This window comes from Miniopterus schreibersii, assembly GCF_964146895.1.
Source record: "Miniopterus schreibersii genome assembly, chromosome: 21".
Lineage (NCBI taxonomy): Eukaryota > Metazoa > Chordata > Mammalia > Chiroptera > Miniopteridae > Miniopterus > Miniopterus schreibersii.
Window position 1 is genome coordinate 5,095,886 of NC_138123.1, and position 27,990 is coordinate 5,123,875.

At 41.3% G+C, this 27,990-nt stretch overlaps 1 protein-coding gene across 4 annotated transcripts; it reads left to right on the plus strand.

The window, feature by feature from the left end:
• Positions 1–10: 10 nt before the first annotated feature.
• Positions 11–27,894, plus strand: LYPLAL1 (lysophospholipase like 1). Of its 4 annotated transcripts, none has more exons than XR_013997895.1 (6): positions 11–152; positions 4,945–5,044; positions 12,385–12,554; positions 20,296–20,411; positions 21,154–21,782; positions 22,909–27,894. XR_013997895.1 is itself a non-coding variant. In XM_081124232.1 (5 exons), exons 1-5 carry the CDS (start codon positions 59–61, stop codon positions 21,391–21,393), a joined length of 720 nt encoding a protein of 239 aa, XP_080980358.1. In that variant the 5' UTR covers positions 11–58; the 3' UTR covers positions 21,394–22,620. The 4 variants fall into 4 exon arrangements, 1 of the variants encoding a protein (XP_080980358.1); XR_013997896.1 differs by having other exon boundaries at positions 22–152; positions 21,154–21,487; XR_013997897.1 differs by lacking the exon at positions 11–152 and adding an exon at positions 3,522–3,852.
• Positions 27,895–27,990: the final 96 nt, after the last annotated feature.

Consider the following 27,990-nt stretch of genomic DNA (forward strand, 5'->3'; position numbering starts at 1 on the left):
GGGCACGCAGCGCGGCGGAGGGGCGGGGCCGGCGGGACTCCGCGTCGTGGCCGCAGCCATGGCGGCCGTGTCGCCGGCGGTGCGCCTGCAGCGCTGCGTGGTGTCGCCGGCTGGGAGGCACAGCGCCTCCCTCATTTTCCTGCACGGCTCAGGTGGATTCCAGTTTTCCGTCCTTGTTTTCTGCCCCTTGGGAAACGTCCTCCCCGCGGTGTCCCCGGTGTTGCCCCCTCCCCCCTCCGCTGGAAGGGCCTCCGGGCGCCTCAGCCCCACCGGGCCCCGTGGGCTCGCAGGGCCGCCCGTGCCCCCTTCTGCCCCCGCGGCTGTGGCCGCCCGGGCAGCGTGGGCACCCGCGCCCAGCCGTCCCCCGTCGCCGTCCTTCCTTCTGTCCCGGGGGGGTCCCTGGCCCGCCGTCCCCCACACGTGTCTCCGCGCCCCCCCTTGCCACCCCTCCTTCCGTGTCCCCCAAGTTTAAACAGAGCCAGTTGGCAAGGTAAGTCCTCCACCGGAGGGAGACACGCACAGTCGCTTCTCAGGGCCCGCCGCCAGTGACGGCGGCTTCCAGCCCCCGCGGGTTCCGGGTCCCGTCGCCCTCCAGGCCCCCGCGGCGGGGCAGGCGGGTGAGCGTCACAGTCACATGCCCTTTATTAGCTCTTCCCGCCCCCGGTCCGTCCCCAGCCCGCCCCGGCCCCCCACTCCCTCTCGCCTCTAAGCACCCCCGGGAAGAGCGCGGCGTCGAGCCCGACCTGCCCCGGCGAAGCCGCTTGGTTCCCGGTGTAGTTTCTGGATTTCACCTGGAGCTGCTTCTGTCCTGCCCTGTCCCCCCCCCTTCCCCCCGGGCCGTGAGCCCCCCGGGAGGCGGGACCCCAGTTTCCATCTTTGCATCCCTAGTGCTTGGCCCAGGCTCCGTTCTTGGGAAATTGTGTGTGTGTGTGTCTTCGTGTGTGTCTGTCTGTGTGTCTGCGTGTGTGTCTGTATGTGTGTGTCTGTGTGTGTGTCTGTGTGTCTTTGTGTGTCTATGTGTGTCTTTGTGTGTCTATGTGTGTCTTTGTGTGTCTTTGTGTGTCTATGTGTGTCTATGTGTGTCTATGTGTGTCTATGTGTGTCTATGTGTGTCTGCGTGTGTGTCTGTCTGTGTGTCTGCGTGTGTGTCTGTCTGTGTGTCTGTGTGTGTGTCTGTGTGTCTTTGTGTGTCTATGTGTGTCTTTGTGTGTCTATGTGTGTCTCTGTGTGTGTCTGTCTGTGTGTGTCTGCGTGTATGTGTGTGTGTAAGAAACGGGAGGCAGCCTGTGTCTTCAGGGCGCCCCCCTCGAGTTCAAAACAAAAACAGTTCAATCAGTTTGAGTCAGCAGCCGGAGGGGCGATCACAAGGTGGTGCGCGGTTTTCTGCCAAGGGAGCTGCGAGGGAGCAGCTGCGGCGAGGCCTGTTGGAGGCACCGGGAGGATGGGGAGCTCGTGAGGTTGGACCGGGCCAGCGGTCCCTGAGCTGAGACTTCTGTAGGCTTCACGAGGGTGGCGATGGGGCCGTGCAGGGAATTAAGAGGTGCACGTGGAGAGCTGGAAATCGGCAGGTGCGCCAAGTTTTGTCATTCTGGAAATGAGTCTGGATGGGTTGATCAGCTTGTCCGAGGTCACCTGGCTGTTATATTACCTTTAAGGTGGTGGTGGAGCTGGGACTTAAACCCAGAGCTCTCTGTGTCCAGAATCAGCTCTCTAGGCCGGTCAGGTAAACAAACACACACACACAAACAGGGAGCTAGGATGGGTCACTTTGGAAATAGAAAAGGGACTTGACTGATCAAGTATATTTATTTAAAAGTATCTTAAGGTAACAGCGAAGCTTTACAACTAGGCAGCTATTACTAGCAGCTGTTACTAACGCTAATCAGGGCTCCAAGGGTATTCAGTTTTGCTTTTCAAGGTTGACAGAGAGTGTTTAGAGGTGGATTTAGTTTTGGGGTATGTTGTGTTTTGTTTTGTTTTTAATCTTAAAAGCCTGGGGTTCTCTCCTAGGGTATGTGTGGCAGTCATAGAAGAATAACTGGGAATGTAGGTTCTGTGTATAGTCAACTCAATGTGGGCCTTTCCTGCTACTAAAATACCAAAGAAGCACCTTTTCTCAGGATGATGAAAACAAATGACAGTTTAATTAGCTTTGTTCAGCTTCCGGTAGTAGATTAATTCACTGTTACAGATTTCCTTAGGACGCTGTGTTCAGTGGTAGTCGTGGTATCTGGAGCTACCTAATACAATGTCTGTATTCCACACCAAGCCACAGGGTGCATGCGGACAAACTGCATGTCTTGCTTTCTCTTCTCATTCTACATGTGTCTCCCTGCACTAAACTGCGTATAAGCCCACAGATCCTAGTTTTACCTTTATACAGGAAACACACATGCGTGTCCATTTTAGGCCTCCATGGAGCTCAAGACATGTTTATCCAACAGCCTAGTAACCACTCATTCATTAATATATTTATTCAAGAAATACCTGGTTACATGGTCACTGTGTGCAAGGACTGCTCTAGGCTTAGGCATACAGCAGTGAACAAAGCGAACAAAAATCCTTGCTCTCCTGGGTTTCCTGTCTCAGTATAGAGTACTATTGTTCACCCAGTTGTCCTGGTCAGAAACCTCACGGTCAGCCTTGAAACCTGCCACCATTGACCCATTAACTAATCTATTCCCAATTTCTGTTCATATTAGCTCCTGAATATCTCTAGTTCCTATTTCTGTATACTCCACTGCTGTTGCCCTAGTCTGAGTATCTGTCACGGGAACACTGGCTTCCTAACTGATCTCCCACATCTCCTTTTGTCCTTCAGTCTTCACATAGTTTCCAGGGTGATCCTTAAAGGCAAGCCACCTTCCTCCCACAAAATATCTCTGTAGCTTCTCTGTGCTCTCAGGATTTGTCAGGGGCCTACTGTTTCTCTAGCCTCATTTTTTTTCTTATAATTACGATTTTATTATTGTGTAAGGATACAAATTAGAACCAGCCAAAAAGAAAAGACACTTAGAGAAAGCCTGGGAGGGTTCTAAACCCAAATCACCTGTCCTCAGTAATGAGTTGCCTCCTTGCACTGAGGTATGAGAATATTCAAAAGAATGTTGTCACAAAGGGAGTTTCACCTGAGCTTTTTATCCAGAGTTTTTATTTGGGCTTTATTGCATAGACATGATTGATTTGGCGCTGAACTCAAATCTCCAGCTTCCTCTGTCCCCGGGGGTCAGAATGATATCACATGGTTCAAAGCCCCAACCTTCTAATCACATGGTTGGTCTTTCTGGCTGGCCAGCTCCCACCCTGAGTCATCTCCTTAGTGAAACTATCCTGCGGTTTGGGGTCCCTTCCATGAGTAACAAAGACACTCTAATCACTCAGGAAATTCTAAGGGTTTTGAGGTTACCTCTTAGGAACTGGGGACAAAGGCCAGCCAAACTCTTTATCACAGTTATTTTTAAAAGAGTGCCTCTAACCTCACCTCGCACTCACTGCTCTTCCTTTCATTTTCCTCTTTCCAGTTCTTCAATGTCACACTGCTCCTTCCTACAAAGGGTCTTAGCCTTTGCCTTAACCGTGTCTGAGATGCTCTTTCCTTCTGTACTCCGCCTTCCACCATCCTGGAGATTTGAGTTCAAACCATTTAGCAGCTACCTGTCAGATGCCCAGCTTGTGTCAATCCTGTTCGAGGCATTAAATGAACAATTAACTGGACAAAATGAACCGGTAGAGCTTATGTTCCAGTGAAGTTACCCGGAACTCCTTAACCATGCCATTTCCTAGCACAGTAAACCCTGGCAGTACTGCGTGTTTTGCCTTTGCAGTGGGGACATTTGTCTTTCACATATACGGGTATGATTTTTTGACTGTTTCTCACACTAAACTGTATACTCCGTGAGAAAAGGGCTGCTTTCTCCCCTTCACTCTCCCCTCACTGCCTCTCTAGCAGTAAACACAGTGCCTGACACGTTAGTAGGCATTCAATAGATATATTTTGAATTGATGTCTTGGTTAAAAAATTAAAGTTGTTACCTTTAAAATTTCCTCTTTAGGACCACATAAGATGAACCTATATTTCCTTCCATTTTTTATGGAAATACATATACATTTATATTTGCATGAATTTGGGTGATTTTTTTCGGCCTTGGAATGTATCATTATTTTAGGTCATGTAAACACATTATCAGGATTAAATTCTAATTTCTTTAGGTTAAAAGTAAAAGCATATACCCCTTTTGAAGGATTTTAATATTTTAACCAAGAAAATTGTTTTAGGTTGTTCCAACTACAGAAGTTTATAGGCACTTTAGGAATTAGTATTTTTAAGAGTAAAGCTAAGAAATGGCTGTTTAAAATCAGAAAAAATAGCATTTTTATTTAGAAAGACTGATTGACTTCATTTATTTATTCCTATTATAACCTGTAAACAAATGAGGAAACTTATAACTCAGGCTTAAGGTTTTTGGTTTTTTGTGTTGTTGTTTTTTTTTAAATATCTTTATTGTTGAGACCATTACAGATGTCGCCCTTTTTACCCCACTGATCCCCTCCACCCCACATCCATCCCACCCCCACGCCCTCCCCACACCATGTAATGCTAGTTTTGAAGTGATAAAGTTTTAACCTTTTTTGTCTCAGAAGCTCTTTATTTCACCATCCAGCTTGATTGATAATCTTGCTGGATAGAGTAGTAGTCTTGGTTTCAGATCCTTCTTAAGCAAGGTTTTTAAAGCGATCGGTGGTGAAGTCAGTAAAATAATCAGATTGTTCCTACCTGCTGGTACCTGATCAGTTCATATTGATGAACCAGTCTCTGCAGTTATTTTTATGTAGGGACATTTTTTATTCCTTGTTCCATCCTCTGTATGACCTGAAAGTTAGACTGTTTAAATACACTGTATTGTCAGAATGTTTTATCTTAATGTAGATTTTGTGATTCACCAGGTGATTCTGGACAAGGAATGAGACGGTGGATCAAGCAGGTGTTAAATGAAGATCTAACATTCCAGCACGTGAAGATTATTTACCCAACGGCTCCCCCCAGGTGAGGAGTAATTGATCTCAATGCTCAGGATAGCTCTTTGGCATAAAACGTAAATAGATGTATACCACCTAGATGTTCTTTAAGCTTCATTCTGTATTTAAAATATTTTAAATTGGAGTACTTTTTTTACAAACTTTTTTTTTCTTTCTGTAATTACACTGTTGGGCCAAATCTCAGTGGTTCCTAGCTTGAGAAACCCTGCTTTAAATTACACCTCTATCCCGCACATACTAGATTATCAGTGTCTTGTTACTCCTTGAGGAAGAAAAAAAATGTTGCAGTGTAGTCAGCTGTTTATATTTTGGGGGGATGGGGGGATCTGAGCTAATTGAAGTGTGAATGGCATTATTGTCTTTGAATCAATACAAGAAGTTGAGATTGCACCTAAGAACAGGTCTTTATGTACTAGGCTTTTATTTTTAGACTTAATTACTCTAGGTCAGAAACATTAAAAACAAAATTCCACTTTCCTTTCTAGTCTCAAATTCACTCTTGTGATCATGGAGGGGTAAAGTTCTGCTTTCCTGTTTTCACTGGTTGTAAGATTCTTAAAATGAAGAAATAAAGAGCTTACAATTCAATGCAGTTTGCAATTTCCTATTCTGAAACTCAAGAGCTTTTTCAGAAAGAGTACATATGTGTTTTTGCTATAAATAGGATCTCCATTGTGTAATACTAACTGTCCTTGATCAGCCCCATCAGGTAAAACAATGAAATAAAACATATGCAATCAAGGATAATAATGCTAGTTCGTTTGCTATTAACATAAAAATTGAGTTTGTAAACTATGCTTATTGTTTTCAAATATAAACACCAGAACCCTGAGCTGACCTAGCAGAATTATTTTATGTTAAATACTCAGCAGGTTATACATTCTGTGGCTTTGCTGTATTTCACTGGTCCTTTTCCATATTGGAAACCCAGTGTCATTGATCAGAGACTGCCACTGGCTGCAAAACTTTTGATTTAGGATTTTCTAAATGTTGGAAGGGCTCTTATGAACAGTATTATCAAGACTGGTTTAGTATTTTACCATATTAGAAAATGTATTTCAACATTACTGTGAAATTACTTTTCTTTCATTTTATGAGAAGTGTAGGCATTACCACGTTTTAATTCCAGGTGTCTCAGACTCTCAGAATAATTAGAAACTTCATTTAACATGTAATTTAAAATTATAAGATCGAAAATATCTTAATTTTCAAATATGAACCACATCTGCGTTGACTGAAGATTTTGTAGTCTTAGTTCATCTTACATCTCGTTGTCAGAGAACTATCCTGTATAATTTCAGTCTTGCGACACTGTCACTTATATTATGATCTTGCATACAGTCTCTTTCGGTGAGTATACCATGTGCATTTTTGCATATAGAGTTCTACAAATGTCAGTTGCTCAAATTAAATATTTGCTTAGTCATTCTTTTTCTGAGTTGTTCTGTTAGGTCCTGAAGAGTGGGTATTAAAATGTCCAACTATGACTGTAGATTAGTCTGTTTCTTCCCTTAGTTCTATCAGCTTTCTCTGCATGTGTTTTTAAGTGATGTTATTAGCACATTGTTTGCGGGTAGTTTTCATCGCATGCTCTACCACCAGTCAACGTAAAACGTATAAATACGTTTCCTGCATACAATGCGTTAGGTGCATGCCTATGTGGGATTACTGTCTTCCTCATTAGTAGCTACTTTTATATTATAAAATATTATTTTTCCCCATCCTTCTGCTTTCTTTTGATGAGTGTTACATAGTATTTTTCCATCTTTTTACTTTTAACTTGTTTATATCCTATTTAAAGTGGGTTTCTTATAGACAATATATATTTGGGCTTTTTTTCTTAACCAGTCTAAACAGTCTCTGTCTTTTAAGTGATTTGTTTAGACCATTTGTATTTAATGTAACTATTGATATGTTTGAATTTAAGTCTACTATATTTTTGTATTTTTTTCTCTTTCCATCTTCTTTTTGTATTATTTGAATTTTTTAATATCCATTTATCTATTCTTTTTATTTTTCCCTGATTTCTTTAGGGATTACAAGATGTATACCAACCTTTTACCTATTTAGTTTTTTACTCTCACGACATGTAGAAACCTCCTGTCCAGCCATGCAGGATCCTCTATCCCCCCGTTACACTTTCACGTGTATTTCATCTGCAAACACTGAAACTGTCACACAGGCTAGGATGCTTACTTCAGTGGTCACACGTATTTGAAAGCATTTAAAGGGGAGAACAGTAGTGTATTATATTTACCCAGTTGCCGTCTGTTACAGCGTATCAGTATGTTTTGATTAAATTGTAAAGTGCCATTTTGGCTATAAGGTATTCCTTTACCTCAACCCTATTTAATAGATGTTTTTAATCAGCTCAGTTAGGGGCATATTAAGTAAAAGTCAGCAATTAGCTTGCTGTGTTGATTTAAGTGGAAAATATTGCTTCATTTTTTTCATTATGTTAATTTGGACTCTAAATAAACTGAAGTGCTCAATAAATATTTTTATTTCAGTGACATACTTTAATTGTATTTGTAATTAGAGGTTTTCTTGGTTTGGGTTTACTATTAGAATTTCCATTTTAAAAATAATAACAATTTTTTAACAAGCCATTAATAATTTATTTGACAATATATAGTTTCTCTTGGTGTTTTGAGAAATTTTTAAAGTAACAAGTTTTGCATAAAGTGCCTCTATTTTTGATTTACTATTTTTTGCATGTCTGTGTTTTTCATTAAACATGTTTTCCAAAACAGTGTTAGGCACTTTTGATTTAGGTGTAGTAAACGATGAATTCATCCTTAATCCAGCACTTAAGAGATTTCTGTCTGAGCTGAATACTGGGCATCTCTCTCCCCATACCAGTAGACTTGTGCTACAGGCACACTTCACTGCTACGGAACCCTGCGAAAACAGCTGTTTTGAAAAAATAGTTTTACTTGTTTGATAAATATTTTAAACAGCATATTAAAATACCTATTAGTATGTAAAAACTTGTTCTCTCAGAAACCTGTTGGTTTTTTTTGAAAAAGCAACAAAAGAAAAATGTGACCTTTTCCTTGAAATCACAATATGGATTTTAGAAGAATTAAAGTGAAAAGAAATTTAGAGCAAAATAAAAACATATTTAGATATTCTCTCATATCTACCTGACATAAATTATCCAGGTGACATAAGTGATTATTGACATTCATTATTCAGCAAATGCTTGTTCTTGGCACTTCGAGTACCCCTGTAAGAAAGAAAGTCCCTGCCCAGTCGGGCGTGGCTCAGCGGCTGAGCATCGACCTGGGATCCAGGCAATTAGGGTTCGATTCCCAGTCAGGGCACATGCCCAGGTTGTGGGCTTGATCAATGACTCTCTCATCATTGATGTTTCTATATCTCTCTCTCCCTCTCCTTTCCTCTCTCTGAAATCAATAAAGATATATTTAAAAAAATAAAAAGAAGAAGAAGAAAGAAAGTCCCCACTCAGGGGGCTCACACCAAAATAGGGGAAAAAGAAATAAAATATGTTCATTTCAAATAGTGATAAATTCTATAGTTAAGTAGGATATTGGGATAGAGAGACTATATGTGTGCATTACAGGGTGGAAGGGAGACATACTTTAAATTGTAGGGCCAAAGAAGATGCCCCTGCAGAAGTAACATTTTAGCTGAGACCTAGTGGGAGCCCACCTTGTGGCCAAGAGCATCCCAGCTAGAGGGACTCTCAAACGCAGAGGCTCTGGATCAGTAATGGGCTGTCCTGTGTGAAGAAAGTAGGAGGGGAGTGTGGACACAGGAAGCACTGTGCCGTGAGGACAGAGAGGAAGACTGAGTCAGATGACATTATCTTAAAGGTTATGAACGACCTTTTGATTTTATGGCTTTTAGGAAACACTGACCAAAACCGAACTTGGTATCAGGCTGAATTTCAACCTTTTTTTTAACCTTGGGCATTTTATTTCATCTTAATATGTTACCAGTGTGTAATAGCTCGTTTGATTGATTGATTTAGGAGCCACACAGATGTCCTTCTCCTAACATATTTATTTATTGTGGTAATGTCTGAGCTCTTTTATACCAGCTAATAAAGTGATTTATTTGAGGAAGAAGGTAAATGAACATAACATATGTACCAGTTTGTTAGCTGTTTTAAAAAACAATCTCACTTTTATGCTGTATTTAACAGTCATTCTAACATCTTAAGAGAATTATGCATTTTTTTATATTTTCATAACAGAAAAGTTCTAAATTATACGTTGTCTGATTAAATTTTCCCAGTTATCTTTGAACAGAATTTTGATTTTCTTAGCTAGTACAACAAAAAGCAACCATATCAGTAAAATTTACTTTGGGCTTTCACCTCTATGGAGCATCTATCGCTAATTAAGGAAGGCGCTGTCAGAGACAAAAAGCTAAATGAATGTAATTTTTTTCAATTAATGGCTGAGTTCCCGGAATGATTCATATCTTGGCCTATGATATCACCCTATTTAAGTGCTTAGACAGACAACACTGAAAGAAAGAGCAGAATAAAATGAAAAGGGAAGTAGAAATAACTTAAGAGGGCAACGTCAGATTCAGCTTTAAGTGAATGATATGTTCAGGCTTCATTCAGAAGATCATTGTGGTTTTTATGACAAATTGAATCCAGTCTGGAATTTCATTCTGTCTGACAGTGACACTAATACTAGGTGGAAAGTACCTGCGTTCATTTTCTGAGCATGTCTAGAAAGTTAATCCTGAGAAAGGGATTCTGGGATGTTAGAGGCTTGAAGTGCTTTCTGTTTTCTCTTCCCTCTGACTCCAATTTATTTACCTCTTGAGCAGAGCAGCTTCTGAGGCTGGGAGGTTTGCAGGAATGCAAAAGAATTTAGGCTTCATTGGAGTCCCAGTAAAGAGCCGGTGCAGGGTTTTATCTTCTGTGCATACTTAGGGCCTGGGGAACGATGCAGGAGGAGCCTCAGGTGCGGATCAGAACGTGGCAAGTCCAGGGAAGAGCTCAGTCTGCAGAAATCCTCCCTCCTCTCAGATCTATGTCATGAAATGTAAATTCCCAGACAACCATGCAATATTAGTTAAAATCCCACAAGTATTTTTAAAGAGAATTATTTGAAATTATTTTCAGACTGACTAAATATTTGATAATTTCTTAGATAAGTAAAGAAGAGTGTATGCCTGAGAACAGGCAGGAGAAATCTGGGAAAGAGCCTGGTGGTGGTGATGGTAGGAGAGGGGATCTGCATTGCCCAACTCCGAGCATGCTGCAAAAACACTGTAATGCATCAGTGTGACCTTAACACAGTGTAGGTAGTAGGTAGGTCAGCAACAGAAACAGAGCCTCTCAGCTCGTGTTCCTCATCTGCATCACAGAACACAAAAAATGATTTGAGTGACTTTTTTCTTGGTTTTCCCAGGGTTAGTATAGAACTAGCCCCATTCTAGATATATTAGCGAGAAGCCCATTCAGTATACATAGTGCATGTATGAGGCATTAGGGATTAATTCTCTCATGGAATCTGGTGAGAGAGACTACATAACTCAGAACTATAAAATTAAATATATTAACTCGAACCTTGGGTCACCTCGTGTACAAAAAAATTCCAGAAAAACTCAAGAGTTAAATGTTAAAAACAATAATCTTAGAAGAAAACTTTGGATTCCACATGTGAAAATGTATGGATTGGGAAGAGCTTTTTAAACAAATAGGAGACACTAAAAGACAGATTACATTGCCGTTTAGAACGATAGGCTAGGCCTGGAACAGATAGCAGGTTTACATGAGGCACCATTAAAAGGGAGAAGGCCCATAAGAAAAGCAGATAGGTGTTTAATTTTTGAAAAGCAATAGTGCTCTAAAAAGTATCCTGTAAAGAAGCTTGTTTTAATGTACATGCAAGAAAAACATTCAAGGGTATATTTTAGATCATGAAAATGGTTTGCATAGTGTGAAGATGTGGGGAGAGTGGGAGTGGGGATGACAAATGGTACAAAAATAAAGATTTACATGAAAAACATCAAAACAACACACAAACATACACATGCATATATAAAATACCATGTGTCTTCATAAACTGACAGAAAATGTACGGTCTTACAGGGATATTCAAAATACACGTTCCAGTTTTAGAAAGCATGTTGCAAAGCAGTGTTTACAACGTGGCTCCTCAGTAAATAAGCAGAAGGCCCTGTGTGGATGGGCTCCTCTTTCCAGATCTCCCTCAGTGTGTCTGAGCTTTCCAAACCTTGCCCTTGGTTTCCTGGCTCCTAAAGTGGAAGTCGGTTTATTTGGAAGCGGCTTGATCAAGAGAAAAAAGATGGTGCAGGCTCGGGCCCAGCACCACACGTTGGCCCCAGACCACTGCCTCCGAGGGCAGGTCCACGCGGTGGGAGCCCTCCTGGCCTGACAGGGCCAGGCGGGGGCGGCGGGGACGCTGCGGGGTGGGCCTCGGGTGGGCACCGTGGGCCCTCGAGTAGCATCCAGAGCGTGAACATGCATCTAAGTCACTAGCACTGCGGCCATCCCACCTTCGCAGAAGTGTAAAGAATCTTACAAGATAACCTTGTTCGACAAGACGCCAGTTCAGAGCATCTTACATAAAATGTCTTCTAAGTCCAGCAAAGCGCCCAATTCGGGACCCAAATGGTGCGAACAGTGTACAATGCCTGTCTGATGACTGCTTCCAAAGATTACTTGTGTCCCACTAGACTCTCATTCCAAGGTTCCTGAGAAGATGAAAAAAATAGTTCCAATTCCCAATTTAAAAAAAAAATACTGGACCAGTCCCATCCTAAGGGTGATCTATCTGAATGTGATCAAGGAGCCCTGAAACTATTAGCTCGCCTTTCACACCTGAGTGCTGCGAATTACCCAACTTCTAAAAGTTTGTTGGCGAGAGGTATTTTCACTATTGAGGTATTGAATTTTTTGCATGGACAAGCATGACTCAGCTGTGAAAACTGAAATATTGATTAAAGGGGAAAAACCAAAGCAGAATTTTTTAAAAAATTTGTGGGCCTGATTAATCAATCATTTTTTTTAATTGAGCATAAAAAATGTATGCACACATACTGTATACATACATAATATATACAAAGTTCCATTTTTTGTGAGGATTTTCCAGAGAATTTATGAATCTTAAAAGATGGAGAGAAGAGCGATGTACTGGCCTTAGTAAGTGTTATGGAATCTACATACGTATATGTGAGCTGATGCCACAGGCATGGGGGTGCTTTTGATATGAATTTCAATTTACAAATCTTGGAGGAAATTGAAACTATTTATTCAAGACAATAATGTTTTAAAAATTAAAACATCTATTTTAATGTCATTTCCTTTTTCTTTGCTCTTTTGGTTTTAAACAGACCATATACTCCTATGAGAGGAGGAATCTCCAATGTGTGGTTTGACAGATTTAAAATATCTAATGACTGCCCAGAACACCTTGAGTCCATCGATGTGATGTGTCAGGTGCTCACAGATCTGATTCATGATGAAGTAAAAAGTGGCATCAAGAAGAATCGTATATTAATAGGTAAGACCTTTAAATGCTGGTACTTTAGGGGTTTTTTTACTTTTGTTTAATTCTGTATGTTGAACTTTACTTGGAATATTATTTAGAAGCACTCATATATCATTTCACCTGTTTATAGTTTCAAATAAGCTACATACACTAAAGGTTTCAAAGATACTAGAATTATAAACAATAGCTCATGACATTTTAAGTCATTTTCATTTTAATAACACCAGTTTGAGAGTCCTGTGTTTAATTTTAATTAAGATATTATTCATTTTAGTTTTTAAAACAATTTATTTTAATCTTAAGTTTTATAAATATGTTTAAACTACTATTGCCATGAGTAAGATAAAGGACATAGTCAGAATATAACATGGAATTTCTGAACAGTAAACTCTTCAGAGTTAGTATCACAGGGATAAGGTATTTATAAACTTTTGTTAACTGACTTTAGCAACCTCTGTTCCCAAGGGGATATAATGTGCCTTTATAATGAGCTCTTTATTCTACTTAATACCCTTTTATTCTGTAGTCATCACATACATAAACTATGATATCTCTATTTCTATAATACAAAACTGAGATTGGATGTTTACAGTAGCATCACTTTTATGGGCCCATTTCTTCATCTATATTTAACTCCGTGTTTGTATGTTTCTGTGTATCTGTGTTTAACTCTAATAGAGGTAAACATAGAGCATTATGGGAGTGCTGGGAAGGGCACCCAACTCCATCTAGGGGATTAGACCACATAATTGCAAGATAGCATTCAAAATGTGTGAATGTATGACCAATTCCATTATTTAGTTATTTACCAAATGTTGCCTAAGTTCCTGCTCTGTGCCAGGCAATACGTTAGATGCTCCAAGGGACACACAGCTAAATGAAACATGCTCTATCCCACAATTGCTTACAACCTGGTGGAGCCCATGAGGTACTTATAGTGATAACTGTAAGTAAAGCAACCGGCGATGGGTGCCCTGCAGCCCTATAGCTGGCTACTTTCCAAAGAGAGTGATCACACATATTCATTATTATTTCCCAGGACCCATCACCGTCCCTGGCACAGAGTGGATGCCTAGGAAAGTTATAATGAGTGGCAGGACCTGATCAGTGAATTGATGATTTGAGTAATTAAGTACCACAGGAATTCAGAAGAAGCAATCATAGGTATTTGAAGCTGTTAGAGAAGACTCTAATAGGAAGGTAGCAGCGGCATTTGAGATTTTGAGATGCACAGATAAATAAAATTTTAACTATTCATAGTGTAGAGGTTTATGCGTAAAGAATATCAGCAGTACATACAAGTAGAAAAGCTAGTGCTTGTTTTGTCTGTCTGGACATTAGATGGCTTGAGCAGAAAGTTTGTTGTCTGAATGGAAAATGTCTTACTGACTCATATCTGGACTAAGGTTAAGAGCATAATATAGTGACAGAAACGGGTTCCAATCTAACGTCTGCCAGTGCCCGGCTAGTTCAGCACTTCCTGCCTCCCCTGGGTCCTGCTGCCTCATCGGTAAAGGGAGACTGATAGTGCATCATCTGTGTACTGGGAGACAAGGTTTGTAAAACACTTGGCTCATTCTAGGCTCAATAAAGTCTGTCTGGTTTCCCTTGTATCTTTTATTCTGTAGGTAATTGGTGAGGGATAATTAAAGATCTTTGAGTCATATAGTTAATTAGAACCGTGCTTTAGGAAAATGAACCTGGCAGAAGGGGTAAGTGAAGACATGCGAAGTTGGATGTGGAAACACAGTTACTGCATTTATCATTGTAAGGTAATGAGATGCTGAGCAGTGTGATGAGTGGGAAAGGAAAGATTAGGATAAGAAATGGCTTTGAAATAAAATTACAGAGTCTTCCTTCATAAAAAAAAGTAGGAAACTATTCTAATCAGTACTCTTAATTTACATATGTTAATGAGGTGTAAGTGCTATTCCTAACATTTTAATGAAGGAGGGATTCAATGGGAAGTCAAAGAAAAATGTTTTGACATTCTGAACAGTTTTAAGAAACACTCATCATAGTGATGTTAGGTTATCTTAGAAATTAATTACAAGAGGACAAACTAGAAAACTGTGATTGAAAAGGGAAAAACGGAGATCATAGGCACACAAATTGTCCTTATTGCTTTTGTTTAATATGTGATAAAATTTTCAATTTAATATCACACAGTATACACTGTGAGATTGTAATTGTAACCAGTGTAATTTTGTAAACAAAACTTTTTCTCTGTATTTGAGTAGGTGGGAGCCCCTCTTTTCCTATGGTCTTATTTTGATTAGTGGCATTTCATTATATTAAACTTAGTGTTTTAAAAGAATTCTTTATAATGTATGATATCCAGCCTTCTCTGGGTAGTCTACCTAGTTCAGTCAGGTCAAAAATGGTACTTTTCATGCTAAGTTCAGTCTCCCAATTGTTAATAAAAACTTTAAGCCCTGGAGTACAAAAAAAAACTATCAAAACTGTCACATTCTGAGGGAAACAGAAGTGAAGTGTCCTAATACAGTGCAGGGGTTATTGTGAAATGTGTCCCAGGCATAGGGAAGCAGAGAGGAAAGAACAAGGAGACGGTGTGGGGGTAGGAATTGCTTAGAGGAGGTGACTCCAGCCGGGTTTTAAAGAGTGGATCAGAATGTGGCCCCTAAACAGGAGAGAAACATTCGTGCAAGGAAGAAAGGGGCACATCAGGAGCTCTCAGGAAATACTAGCTTGGTGCATGAGCCATTCGCTAGGAGTTTTGAATTATTTGTAGGGAGTGACACGAAGAGTGTGCATTGTAGAAAGATCGTGCCAACAACATGTGGAGGGCTGGCCAGGGCAAAGCTGGGAGGACAGCAGGATGGCAGAGGCACAGAGCCAGCAGAGGGGTGGGAGATGACGCACACGCTGTGCCAGGTTTTGGAACAAGGATAAGTAGGATTACACTTGAGGACACTGTAGCCGACTGCAGGTGTCAGCCGTGAAAACAGACGCTGTTTCCTAGTTTTCACCACAGGAAACAGATTGCCCTCCTAATGGAAAAAGGAAACTTCAGTGAGATAGGAAAAACTAGGCCCGGATTCACCCCCTAGCTCAGTGTTAGATACCGCGGGGCGTGCAGTGCTCCTCGGAGACCTTGTGGATCCTCGCTCTCTACGTTAAGAATGTAAGAAGTGCGTTTATTTAATCTTGTATATTTATACCAAACATGATTCTACAAAAGGCATGATAAAAGGGGGAGCACAGGTAATCAAATAGTGAAGTTTGAATTCCTCAAAATTGGGTTCAAGTCCTGTATTCTGAGAAAATTATTAACGCTATCACATTATCTGGTCGTCTTCTGGTTGAGTAACTTGGAGAGAGTGTCCAGTGTGCAGAGTGTAAGCGCGTTGCATAGGACAGTCTGCCTCTGTCGAGCCTGTCTGGAAACTCCTCCTTTCCTTCTGGATGTCCCTGCGTAAGGAGAGAAATCAGAGTAGAAAAGGTGTATCGTTTTCCTCGCGTGTACTGTTGTGCTTAGAAACTACATATGGTAGTCATACTGCTAAGAGTTGACATTTACGTTACACTTGACAGGTTTTAAATTGCCCTTGTACACCAGAATGTTTCATATTTAGATAGTGTTCCAATTATACAAGTTGTCTTCATATACAGTATCTCTCTTGAGCCTTGTAACAGGTAAAGTGGGAACTTACTCTCATTTTAGTTATGATGAAACTGAAAATCAGATTGCTGGCTAATGCAAAATAGAGTTGGGACTAGAACCCAGATCCACTGACTCAGTCAAGAACTTTGCACATAATGAGATTCCTTTTTTTGGCCACTAGGTGGTGATGATTTGTTGTTAAGAGAGAATTGATTTAATTTAGGTTTAACTTTGATCTGGGCTGTATAGAACCTGAACAGTGATGTGACCAGGTTAGGAGAATTTTGGTAACATGAGCATCTCATCCGAGTTTTGAAGAAAGGAAAAGCAAGTAATTCTGGGATTATCCCTGAGTAACTTGCACAGGGGCCCTAAGTACCCATCTCGAGGGGGGTCGCTAAGGGGATTATGGTCTGTTAATACAAGTGAGTATCATGTAACCATTAAATGCTGTGTACATTGTACACATAGAAGGCTTTTAGTAAGTATGTGTTCAGTGAATAAAAATATAATTAGGGAGTTTTGTGATTCTTTGAAAGACTTTCAAATCAGTATTACATGAAAAAGGTATAAAATTGTACATTTAGTGTGTTTAACTGTTAAAATGAATTTTTTAAAACGTGTCAAAATTATGTAAGAGTGGTGATATTTTAGATGACTCATTTATTTGTCCGTATGGTGGAAACACTTTATAATAGGTATATACTAATATATATGATTTAGAATAAAAGTGAAGAGATAGTTGGAATCACCAAGATGAAGCCTGCCACCACATTTCCAGGGCCCTTTGTCCTGGCCTTATGCAGGCTTCTTCTGCAGCTCTTTGTTGGAGCTGAAACTTAAGAATGATAGCATTCTACTTTCTTTTAACTCGTGTGTCTTAATTAAACAGCTTATGTTTCTTAACAACAATTATCAGAACTTTCAAGCAGTGGAACTGCTGCACTAAAAGATGACAAATATTTTATCCTATAAATTTTGTGTGAAAAAGTATACAAGTAAATATATATTCCCAAATCTTTTGAGACTTTAGCACAGTTCAGCCTGTGGATAATATATAATTAAATGGAAGAATTGTTGAAAGGGGGGGGATTTTATTACATTTTTTAAATCCTGTTCAATTGATAGTAAACTTGCATTATAAGTATTTTTTCCTCTGGATTTTGTTTCAGATAGATTAACTTATTTTTCCCAGTATAGTTTTTTTATATATTGTTTCTGTTTTATTTTATTTAAGGAGTTCGTAAAAGCTAGGTTTATTATTTTTTAACATGTTTTATTCAGCTCATTAATCTTAAATGTATGTTGAAATGTTAACTCTTGACATTTTAATACTTCACTAGCAACTATAAATATACATTATAGCCATTACCTACAATGAGTTTACTATTTGGTATTTACTTATTGAACAGTATATTTTATATTGCATTTTAGACATTTAGATGGAAATTGAATTCAAATAACCAGCCCTTTGTGTTAAACTTTTTTCTGTTCTAAAAAAAATACACAAAGTCCCTTTTCATAGTAGTGTCCGATGCTGAAGGTGATTGCATTGTCAGAGATGGCTGGTGAAAAATTGCAGGTTACCTCCCAAGAGTATCAGTGGGTAAGGGACTTACATTACATCTTTAAATAATGAGATTTCAACGAGAACATTTTCCATCCTTGTAGAGTATGAGAATTGAACATGAGGTTGCATGCTTGCAGGATGCGTTTGTGTTTGTTCACAATGACATTTCACGTGTGGGAAATGGGTTCTTCGTTTGTTGATGTTACGCTACATGTCCTGATGGTATAAATCTGTTTCCTTGCAGAAATATCCTATGGGATTTCAATTGACATTTGTTCGTTTATTCACTAAGTATTAAGCACCTACTCTGTGCCAGGCGCTGTTCTAAGCATAGGGAGGGTACATCAGACAGAACTCCCTGCTCACATGAGCCTGATAGTCCTGTGAGGTTGTCTGCATGACCTGGACTTTTGTAAAAGGGTCAGTAGCAGAAGTGACTGTAATAAAATGTCTGATTTTGAGTGTTATGTTTCACACAGACCTTGATAGATCCCACCCAGGAGTTCAGCTCTAAGAAAAGCTGCCGGTATGATTTGGTGGGATTCCTTCTGTTACGGGGCATTGTCTTGCTGCAGGGACGCAGTTAAGTGTTGGGTCTCGCCCCTGCTTGTGCTGCCCCAGACTATGGTTGTGCCTTTCTCTCTCGCTGTTTCCTGATTATAAGCAACCTGGACCCAGAATTCATTTTGTCAGTAAATGGGGAAAAGAGGAGATAGGAAGATAGGAAGTAGGTGTTTGCTGAGATCAGTTCTGTGAACTAAATTTAAGGAAGGCTAAGCGTGTATTCCGAGAGGAGCGGAGCCTTGCCCGCACACTGAAAGTAGACTTCTGTATTTATAATAACCGTAAATGTTGAAAGTCTTTGCTGTTTTAACTTTTACAAGTGCTTATTAAGCATTTATAGACTAGATTTTAAAACTTGATGGAAACCCTAGAGATCTTCTTGCTCAGCTATCTAATTTTACTGGAAATGAAATAATCTTGTCTGTAGTAAGCTCTTCCTGCTTTAATGGGACTCATCAAAGATGTATTAATGCTCAAATTCATGGGTAATGATGCCTGTGGCTTTTAACATTTTGGGCAATCTGATGCACATGTGTAAAGTTTACATACAATTCTAAGATATTTATGCTCCCTCCCCGCCAGGCCTATTCCGGAGCCTCTAATTAGAAGGATCTGCCTCTGGGAGTGGTTTGGGGGCTATTTTGAAAGAGCCTTTCAGGTTGTCCTTAGCCATGGTGAGCTGCTGCTACTGGGATGCCCTGGTATTTCCTTCTGATTCCATGCTGAAAACCGCACATGTAATATTTATCACATACTGTAATTATTTACATACTATGCCGGTTTTTTTAAATGTAAACTTCCCAAGGCTGGTAATCTTTACTCATACTGTGTATCCTGGGTCCAAAGTAGTATTACCAGCCAGCCCCAGATAAAGTAGTTCTGTTTTAATAAATACCAGCAGATAGTAGAGAGTATAGAGACTACATGAAGCTTGCCGGCAATCTCAGTTTCAAAAGTCCTAGATTTACAGCTGAAATTAGGGGAATAGCCTTAAGCAGGTCATCTAATCTGTGGCTTAAGTTCCCTTCATCTATAAAGGAGATCGTAGTAAATTCAAATTTATGGTCCCTTGTTAATTGAAGTAAAGCAGGAGACTGGAAATTAAAAGCTCTGAATTCTACCCTAAAGCATATTTTCATATTTCCACAAGAGTGGCTTTTGGTTTACTTTCTGTGTCTCATGAAATACGAGATGTCTTTTAACTCTGACTCAAGACATGGGATATCACACTGGGTCTCGGACCTGCAATTGCGCCACCCTCTCTGCTGTGTGTCTGTGTTCTGTTTCCCCCTCAAACACGAGGGTCCATGTATTTTCACACGTGTGCTGCCCAGGGAGCTCAGGGCTCATGTATATTAATCTGCACATCTTCAGTGTCTAGCACAGTGCTTGGCACATAAAAGACAATGATGTTTGTCAAATGAGTAAATTTGTTTTTTAAAACTTTTTTAAAAATTTATATATAGGTATTGCCACCGTAAGTTTTCAGAATAACATTGTAATCCAAAAATGTTTTAACTAGCTCACCGGATCTTTGTCTTTCCTAATTTGGAGATCACTAAGCATCTATTGTGTAGCAGGCACTAAAAGTGCAGCTCCTCATGGACCTTATAACTGGGCAAAAGATGCATGTGATTAATTCTAGTGGCAGTGGAAGGACTTGTGAGTATAAAAATATAAGTGAGCATTAGAAATTTAACGAGCTATGACTTATATTTTGAATTGTGAGAAATCTTTTTATTCGACAAACATGATTACTTTGTTCAGTGGTAGCTCCTTTTATTACAAAGCTCCTCAGTGGTGACATCCTGGGACAGTGTTTTTCAGTCATAGCTGTTCTTTTTCTGTGAGATCTAAAGTAGACTAAATTAGCACTATATCTTTAAAGGTCTCCGAATGTTTTTAAAGATTATTCATGGGAGACTGGTACAGATGTATCTTGTTCTGAATCATTGTTACATGTATTCTGCTGATGGGCGAACTTTTGCTTCTAGGAGGATTTTCTATGGGAGGGTGCATGGCGATGCACGTAGCATATAGAAATCATCCAGATGTGGCAGGAGTCTTTGCTCTTTCCAGCTTTCTGAATAAAGCATCTGCTGTTTACCAGGTAAGTTTGAGCTTTAAAAATAAAAACAACAGGGGAACATGGCCAAATTAGTCATGTGGTTTATTCCAGCTTGTCATTATATTCAGGAAGTGTCCTGAGTTGTTACGTGAGGTGTCGGGGGGAAGGATTAAAACAGTGCATGTGTGGTACATGTGTATCCTTTATATACACGGTGTCTACACACTTCAACAGCTGGCACCTCGGTTTTGAAAATGCAGTGTATTTTAATAAACACTGCCTTTATAATTATTCAAAGTATGTGTGTACATTTATGTACATTTTGGGGGGCACCCCGCATATTAAACCTATAGATGATTCTAAGTTTGCTTATGTCATGAATGTGAACAGAATCAGACGATCAGGAGCATTGCTGACAGCTGTTCCACAGCCGTGTCCTCGCTTGTGAAGGCTGTAGCGTTGCAGCTTCATTGCCAACTGCAGAAACGCCGGCGTAGACAGAGCTAGAATGTCATTTTCCCCTCACTGTCCCTTAGACCCATGTTCCTCTCCCCCCCCCCCCCATCAGATCTCGCCCCAAGTCCCAGTCCTCGGTGGAGCAAATGCAGGCCACACACAGCCGAGTCCCCACTAGCCCACCAGTGTGCACCTGGGCGGCACCACCACAGCCTTTTTCCCCTTTAAACATTGCAGCTTTGGTATGACTGGGATTTTCCCGCTCTCTCTGAATGCCAAGAGTGATTGACGTTCTTAAACTTTCCCGCTTGCGTGTCGTCTTCTCTAGGCTCTTCAAACACGGGACGGTGAGCTCCCCGAGCTGTTCCAGTGCCACGGGACTGCCGATGAGCTCGTCCTGCATTCTTGGGGGGAAGAGACAAACTCGGCGCTACGGTCCCTGGGAGTGAGCACCAAGTTTCACAGCTTCCCAGGGCTTTACCATGAGCTGAGCACCGGGGAGCTAGAGAAACTGAAGGCGTGGATTCTTACAAAGCTGCCAGGAGAAATGGGAAGGCTCCCGGAGTGACTCAGGACTGACTTGCTGTCCTGGCCTGCGTGGCTCAGTGGTTAAGGCACCAGCCTGTGCACCTCAAGGTTCACAGGTTCGATTCCCGGTCAAGGCAAGTAACATAGTACCTGGGTTACAGGTTCAATCCCTGGCCCCAGTCAGGGCAGGTGCGGGAGGCAACCCATCAATGTGTGTGTCTCACATCAGTGCAAAAAGTAGCCTCGGATGACTATCAGCAACAACAAAAAGGTCGATTTGTCTAGACACATGAAATGTCTCCTTGAGAAGTGATTCTTACTGCCAAGTTATAATGTGATCGATGATCATTAAAATATTAAGGAACATCAACAGTTTACTGACTGACTTGTTATTGTAAGGCTCAGCACCATGGAGAATAGAATATTAAGGTAAACATTAATGCAGACAAACACCTGTGTATTATTTTCAGATGCATTTTTGTAAATATTTGTAGACCTTTTAAGTAATTGAATACTAAAATTTTAAAAAGTAGTTCAAAAGAGTTTAAATGAGGCCCATAAGAAAACATGAAAAGACCTAACATGGTATTATTTCTTTCCTACCACTTTCTTCACATTACCTTTCCAAAGAGACTCATGTCTATGTAGTTGACAGAACAGCAGTCCTCCAGGTTTATAAAGTGGCTTCACATGCTCTCACTTGACCATCACAAGAGCTTGATGAGATAGACTGAGGAGCTTCATTGGTGTTTGATAATAGGGACAGGAGGACTCAAGGCCTCCCCAGAGCCGCAAGAGCCAAGACTAGACCCAGGCCTGACTGTCAGTGCAGCTCCGTCTGTTAGAGCAAATCCTGCTCCTCTCCGGTGCTAGAGCTCCGGGGGTGCTCCCGATCCCGCCAGCACACGGTGGGGCCAGGCTTCCCAATTTTATCCATCTAATCAGTGCATCACATGGTGCATTCTCCTGACGACTAATGATGTTAAGCAGTTTTATATGTTTATTTGTGATCTGTATAAATTCTTTGGTTATATAGCTAATCAGATCTTTTGCTCATTTTTATTAGGCTATTTGTCTTTTTGCACTGTAAGAGTTGTTTTAAAGTATGCTAGATACTAGTTTTTATTAGTCTGTGGCTTACTTTGTTCTTTCCAGTGTTATTCAAAGAGCAAAAGGTTTTAATACGAGGAAATGCAGCTTATTCATTTTTTACTTATATTTTGGGCTTTTAATGTTATGTTTAAGAAATTTTAAGAAAGCCAAGGTCACTAAGATTTTTTGCCTATATTTTCTACTGGAAATTTTAGAGCTTTAGATTGTATATCGTCCCTGGCAAAACTATACTTAGCAATACCTTAAATTTGTTTAACTTCACATTTTACTTAAATGTGGACTATGTGCATGTGATAGCTACAAACCTTTCTCCACAAACCAATCCATGGGCAGGAGATATAGCTAAATAGTTTATATAGGTAATCTTCAATCCAGCCTGGTCCCCTACCCACTGGGCTCGTGTGTTCATTCTGTTATCATGAGCTCTTTTCCCTCTTTCCAGATCATGCAAGATACGAACCCCCTTGCCCAAAGCAGTACATTCAGGGGAGGCCCTCCATCATCCAGTTACCACGCGCGAATCTTGAGATACCTGTTATCCATCGGCGTGTGGTCTCAAAGCCTGAAAAGTCATCTCTGAGGCTGCGAACACCAGGCTGAAGTGTCTGTCCTCCCAAGGAAACCACTCGCCATTGTCCTCATGTCCCACCCCAAGCCCATTGGTGCTTCACCCACAGAAATGTTTCCTTAGAGGAGGGAATGAAATAACCGCTGTGCTTTCTTGCTTGGGAGAGGAAAGATGGCAACAAGGAGAAGGCATAGATCACTAAATTCAACATGCGTATGTGTTGGGGAGACTGGAACTTTGCAAGAGAGGCGAGCTAAAAAGCCTGGATGCAAGGGAAGCGAGACTCTTTTATTCTATATTTCCCTCTTTGCATTTTTATTATGAGCTTTATTACTTTTGTAATCTTTAAAGTAATGTGAAACATTTACCACTGAAGGCTGAATAAGAAAGGTCATTATCAGCGGTAAGGAGATCAGATGCAGTCTGTAGGAAGCTGAGCATTTCGATGGAAGTGTAACAGGAGGAACTGAGAACAAAACGTGGAGCAGACTGGCAGCTGGCAACTGAGAATTCATGGTCCCTTGCTAGCTATGTCCAAGAAAATGTCCAGCAAATACTTAAAAAGTCTCCATCATATAAAAGGGATTTCTTGATACATAAGGGAACAGACTAAAGCCATACAAACATTCCTAGAAAATATCAGAAGCATGCAAACATTTCATGAGAATCCATATTACATGACACACAAAGACAGCAGGTTCGCCAGACGCTAACTCTGCGTAGTTCTCACACGTGAGGAGACAGTTGTATCGCAGAGAGCAAATGTGCCGCATGTAGCCACATACAAACTTGTGGAGGGAAGGTGTCGCCTGAGCAGATTCCTATGCTGAGCGTAAGCCGCGACCCAGGCCTGTGTTTTCTCCGTCATGCCTGAGCCGTTTAGCTGCATCCTGGTCACCCAGAAGGGCTGGGTGCCAGAGAGACGGGGGTATTTTCATAAACCTTACAGACACCCAGATGCCCCCCCTTTTGGCCACCATGGACTACCGTAGGGGGACAGAGTTGCCTCCCTGGTACCTCCAGAGGAGGAAATGAGGTGGGAAACCATGGATTCCCCAGTTGACCGCACAGTTCGGCCAACGTGTTCGCTACGATTTCCCATGGGCTTCCCTCCGATTCCGTCAGCCCCCTGCAAAGCCTGCCTTTTGTCCTGGCTAGTCCTGGAGAGCGTGAGGACGTGAGTATGAGTGGACTTTACAGAAGTGTGCAGTATTATTTAACGGCTGTTTTCTTTGCGCTGCCTCTGTGGTTTTATTTAGGCCTTTGTTTTGAATTGGCTGTGAAAGCCATATGTGATTTTTGTATTACAAATGGAATTAATGGTTCTGTGATGAGTAGTGGACATCCTGTTTTGAAGAAATCATATTTTGGGCAAAATGCCCATTAGCGACTTATGTTTTTGCCAATATTTAGTTCAGAGCCTCTGGGATCTTTTTCTTTTTTTTTTTTTAAGAAGTGATGAAAAAGTTTTATGCTTTTGCATTCTATTTTAAATTCCGTTTAGCACTGATTTCAAAACAGCTTGTTACTGCATTTTTTAATTATTGCAACGAATTCATAATTGTTTTGTTTGGGTGCTTCATACCTACTCATAAGGGCATAGTACTGTTTTTTTTAATATGTTTTTATTGATTTCAAAGAGAGGAAGGGAGAGGGAGAAACATCAGTGATGAGAGAAAATCATTGATCAGCTGCCCTCCTGCACACCCCCTACTGGGGGTCGGGCCCTCAACTTGGGCATGTGCCTTGACCCAGAATCAAACCCTGACCTCCTGCTTCATAGGTCGACGCTCAACCACTGAGCAACACCGGCCCGGTGGGCATAGTACTGCTTTTAAAATCACTGTTTTCATTTTGTGTCCCTCTTTCTTCCCATCCCAATTTTTTCTAGTCCGTTGTTGGCTTTGTCCAATCAAACCTAGAGATATACTTGACATATTAGTTACTTGACAGTAATTTTGGCCAGTCCTGGTATGCTGCTCTCTTTTGCCAGTGAAATTATTGAAATTGAAAAATTGGACAGAGGTGTATGTGAGAGACATAAGTCTTTCCCCTGGGCATTAACTCTGAAGCTAGTTTATCACATAACAGGAGCGAAATGTTAAAACCAATGTTCTCAGCGAACTGGCTGGAGCAAGTAAACGGTTCTCTTTAAAAAATTCACTTCAGCAATAAAACTCAGGTCTAAAAATTCAATGGCAAATGAAAAAATATCGATTTCAAATAGTAGCTGGAATGCTTTCTCTTTTTTTAGGTTTCTTAATTATCCTGTGACATGTCAGGCGAGATTTAGGGCAGCTGGTTAACATTGTCTTGGTTCTGCCATAGAATCAAAACTTTTCAACTGCTGGAGGGAATTCAGAGATCACCATTTCACACACATGGAAGCTGAGATCTAAAGAGACACGTCATCGCTCTCAGGGAGCAGGACTAGAACACAGCTCCCTTCTCAGGCCCTCCTCGCTAGTCCCCACTGCCATTGTGGTCGTGCTCAGAAAGGAGCTGAACATTCACTAAACTGCAAACGTCTCAGATTCAGAGCTACTTTCTTCCCTTATATTCCTGCTTCTGTCCTGTTTTCTAAAGGAGTGTAGCAGTCTCCCCCTCTGCCTCAGTGTAACAGCAGGACCAATTTTTAAGCCATGCCATAGATTTCAGAGTTTTCAAAGATTACACATCATTTCTATCAGCTTTAACTCTGAATCCCATAGCCTGCTTCAGTCTTTATCTTACCTAATATCTTTGTAGGATGTGACACTTTGCTTAACCCCCGATTCTGGACACCTGAGCCTTCAGGCCTAGTTTTCCTAGGCTCTCTGGACAATGACTGCTCTGTCTCAGTGGCTCCTCCACTGTTAGTCCCTTCATGTGGAGGCTCCTCCTTTTGGCTCTGGCCTTTCCTATTCTCTCTCTAGGTGACCTTCCCCTTCTGTGGAGCCTGCTGGCTCCATTACTACACCTCTAGCCCCACGCTCGCATTGGAGCTCCCCACCTGGGTGTCAGACACCCACTATCCATGTACTATATCCAAAACAATGCAAAACCTTCACACTTGCCAAATGTGGGGTTTAGGTTAAGGATGTATATAATCTCTCCAACACTCTGTCCCCTCACCGGTGAAATGGGTTTGCTGTGCAATTAAATGGTAAGAGCCCAGCACAGCAGTTGAGAATCATCACTCCTGTTGCCCTAACATGCTTCCCCTGTTGTGTGGTCCATTTTGAATGACTTTCCCTCCACCTAATAATGTCTGTGTGTCCTACTCTGCCTTCCCCCTCATGTTTTCATCCTGTCGGTCCACAATTCCTTCGGACGTTCTGTTAAGGGAACACCTTTCCATTTTCCCCTCTGAACCGTCCTCAGGGTCTCTGCCTTGGTTGCGGTCTCATGCCCTTGGGTGGGTCTCCCTGCCTCTGGTCTCTGCCATCTACTTGTTATCCATCGGTGTTCCTGGCCTTCTCCACTCCCTAACAATCCCCTGCTGGCTCCTCAGTGTCTTCAAGACAAAATTTAATTCTTCAGCTAAAGAGCAAATCCCTTAAAAATCTAGCCCTGCCTAGTATTTCAGCTCCATCTCCTGCCCATCTGTTCTTCCGTCTTCCAGTGCACCCCCCCAATGCTTTTGCCACACCAAGGTCCCTGAGCCATGCCGAGCTTTTTCATGACTGTGAATCTTTCACAGTATTCCCTCCACTTGGAATGGCCTCTCCTCCGACTGACAGTATCTCAACCTTCGAGACACAGGTTGTGAGTGACCCAAGGCTCCGCCTCGTTACCCCTGGCCGAGGTGGCTGTTCTCCAGTTCCTGTCTTTACCCTCTAGGTGTTGGTCCTCTACTCACTGCACATTTTGAGCTCAAGGGCAAGGGCTACATATATCTTTTCTCCTCAGTGCCTAGTACAGTGATTGGCACACAATGGAAATGCAGTAAATGGATGACAAACTTATTTCCTGTCAGCTTCTTTAACTGTTAGATTTCATTGGCTGCTATTTTAAATTTACTTGATAAGAATCCAAGGATGTAGTCCGTCCTTTCACTTTAGTTCCCCTGAGTTTAGATTTAATTTTTACGAAGACAACATTTTGCAGTCAAAATGTTGCCAAATAACAGGGAAAGAAACCATCCACGAAACAAAAAGGCAGCCAACCAAATGGGAGAGGATACTTGCAAACAGTACCTTCGATAAGGGGCTAATATCCAAAATATATCAAGAACTCGTACATCTCAACAACAAACCAACCAACCTACTAAAACATGGGCAGAGGACCTAAACAGACACTTTACCGAGACATGCAAATGGCCAGCAGATGTATGAAAAGATGCGCACGCTCATCAGCTATAAGGAAAACGCAAACCAAAACCAAAACCACAAGGAGACACCCCCTGACACCTGTTAGAATGGCTGTTATCAACAAGTAAAAACCGGTGGAGAGGTTACGGGGACCCCTGCTGGTGGGAATGTAAACTGGTACAACCGCTACGGAAAACAGCATGCAGGCTCCTCAGAGAATTGGGACTAGACTTACCGTATGATCTGGCAATCCCTCTTCTGGATTGAAACTTGAAAACATTTATTCGTAAACACATACAGAGCCCTACATTCATTGCAGCATTACACATGGTGGCCAAAACATGGAAACAATCTACATGTCCTTCAGCGGGTAACTGGATACACATGTGGTACGTGTATGCAATGGACTACTACTCGACCACAAAAAAGACGAAATGCTGCCCTTACAACACGGACGGACCTTGAGAGCAGCATGCTAAGCGAAATAAGTCAGGAAAGGATAGAACTGTCTGATTTCGCTCATACATGGAGTATAAAACAGAAAGCAACAAAAAACCAAATTCCTAGGCACAGGAAACCAAAGGGGGGTTCCCGGAGGGGGAGGGGGAGGGGGAGAGAGAGGTGATGGGGGGAGAGTAGCCTTCAGGCGGCGAGCACAGGATGC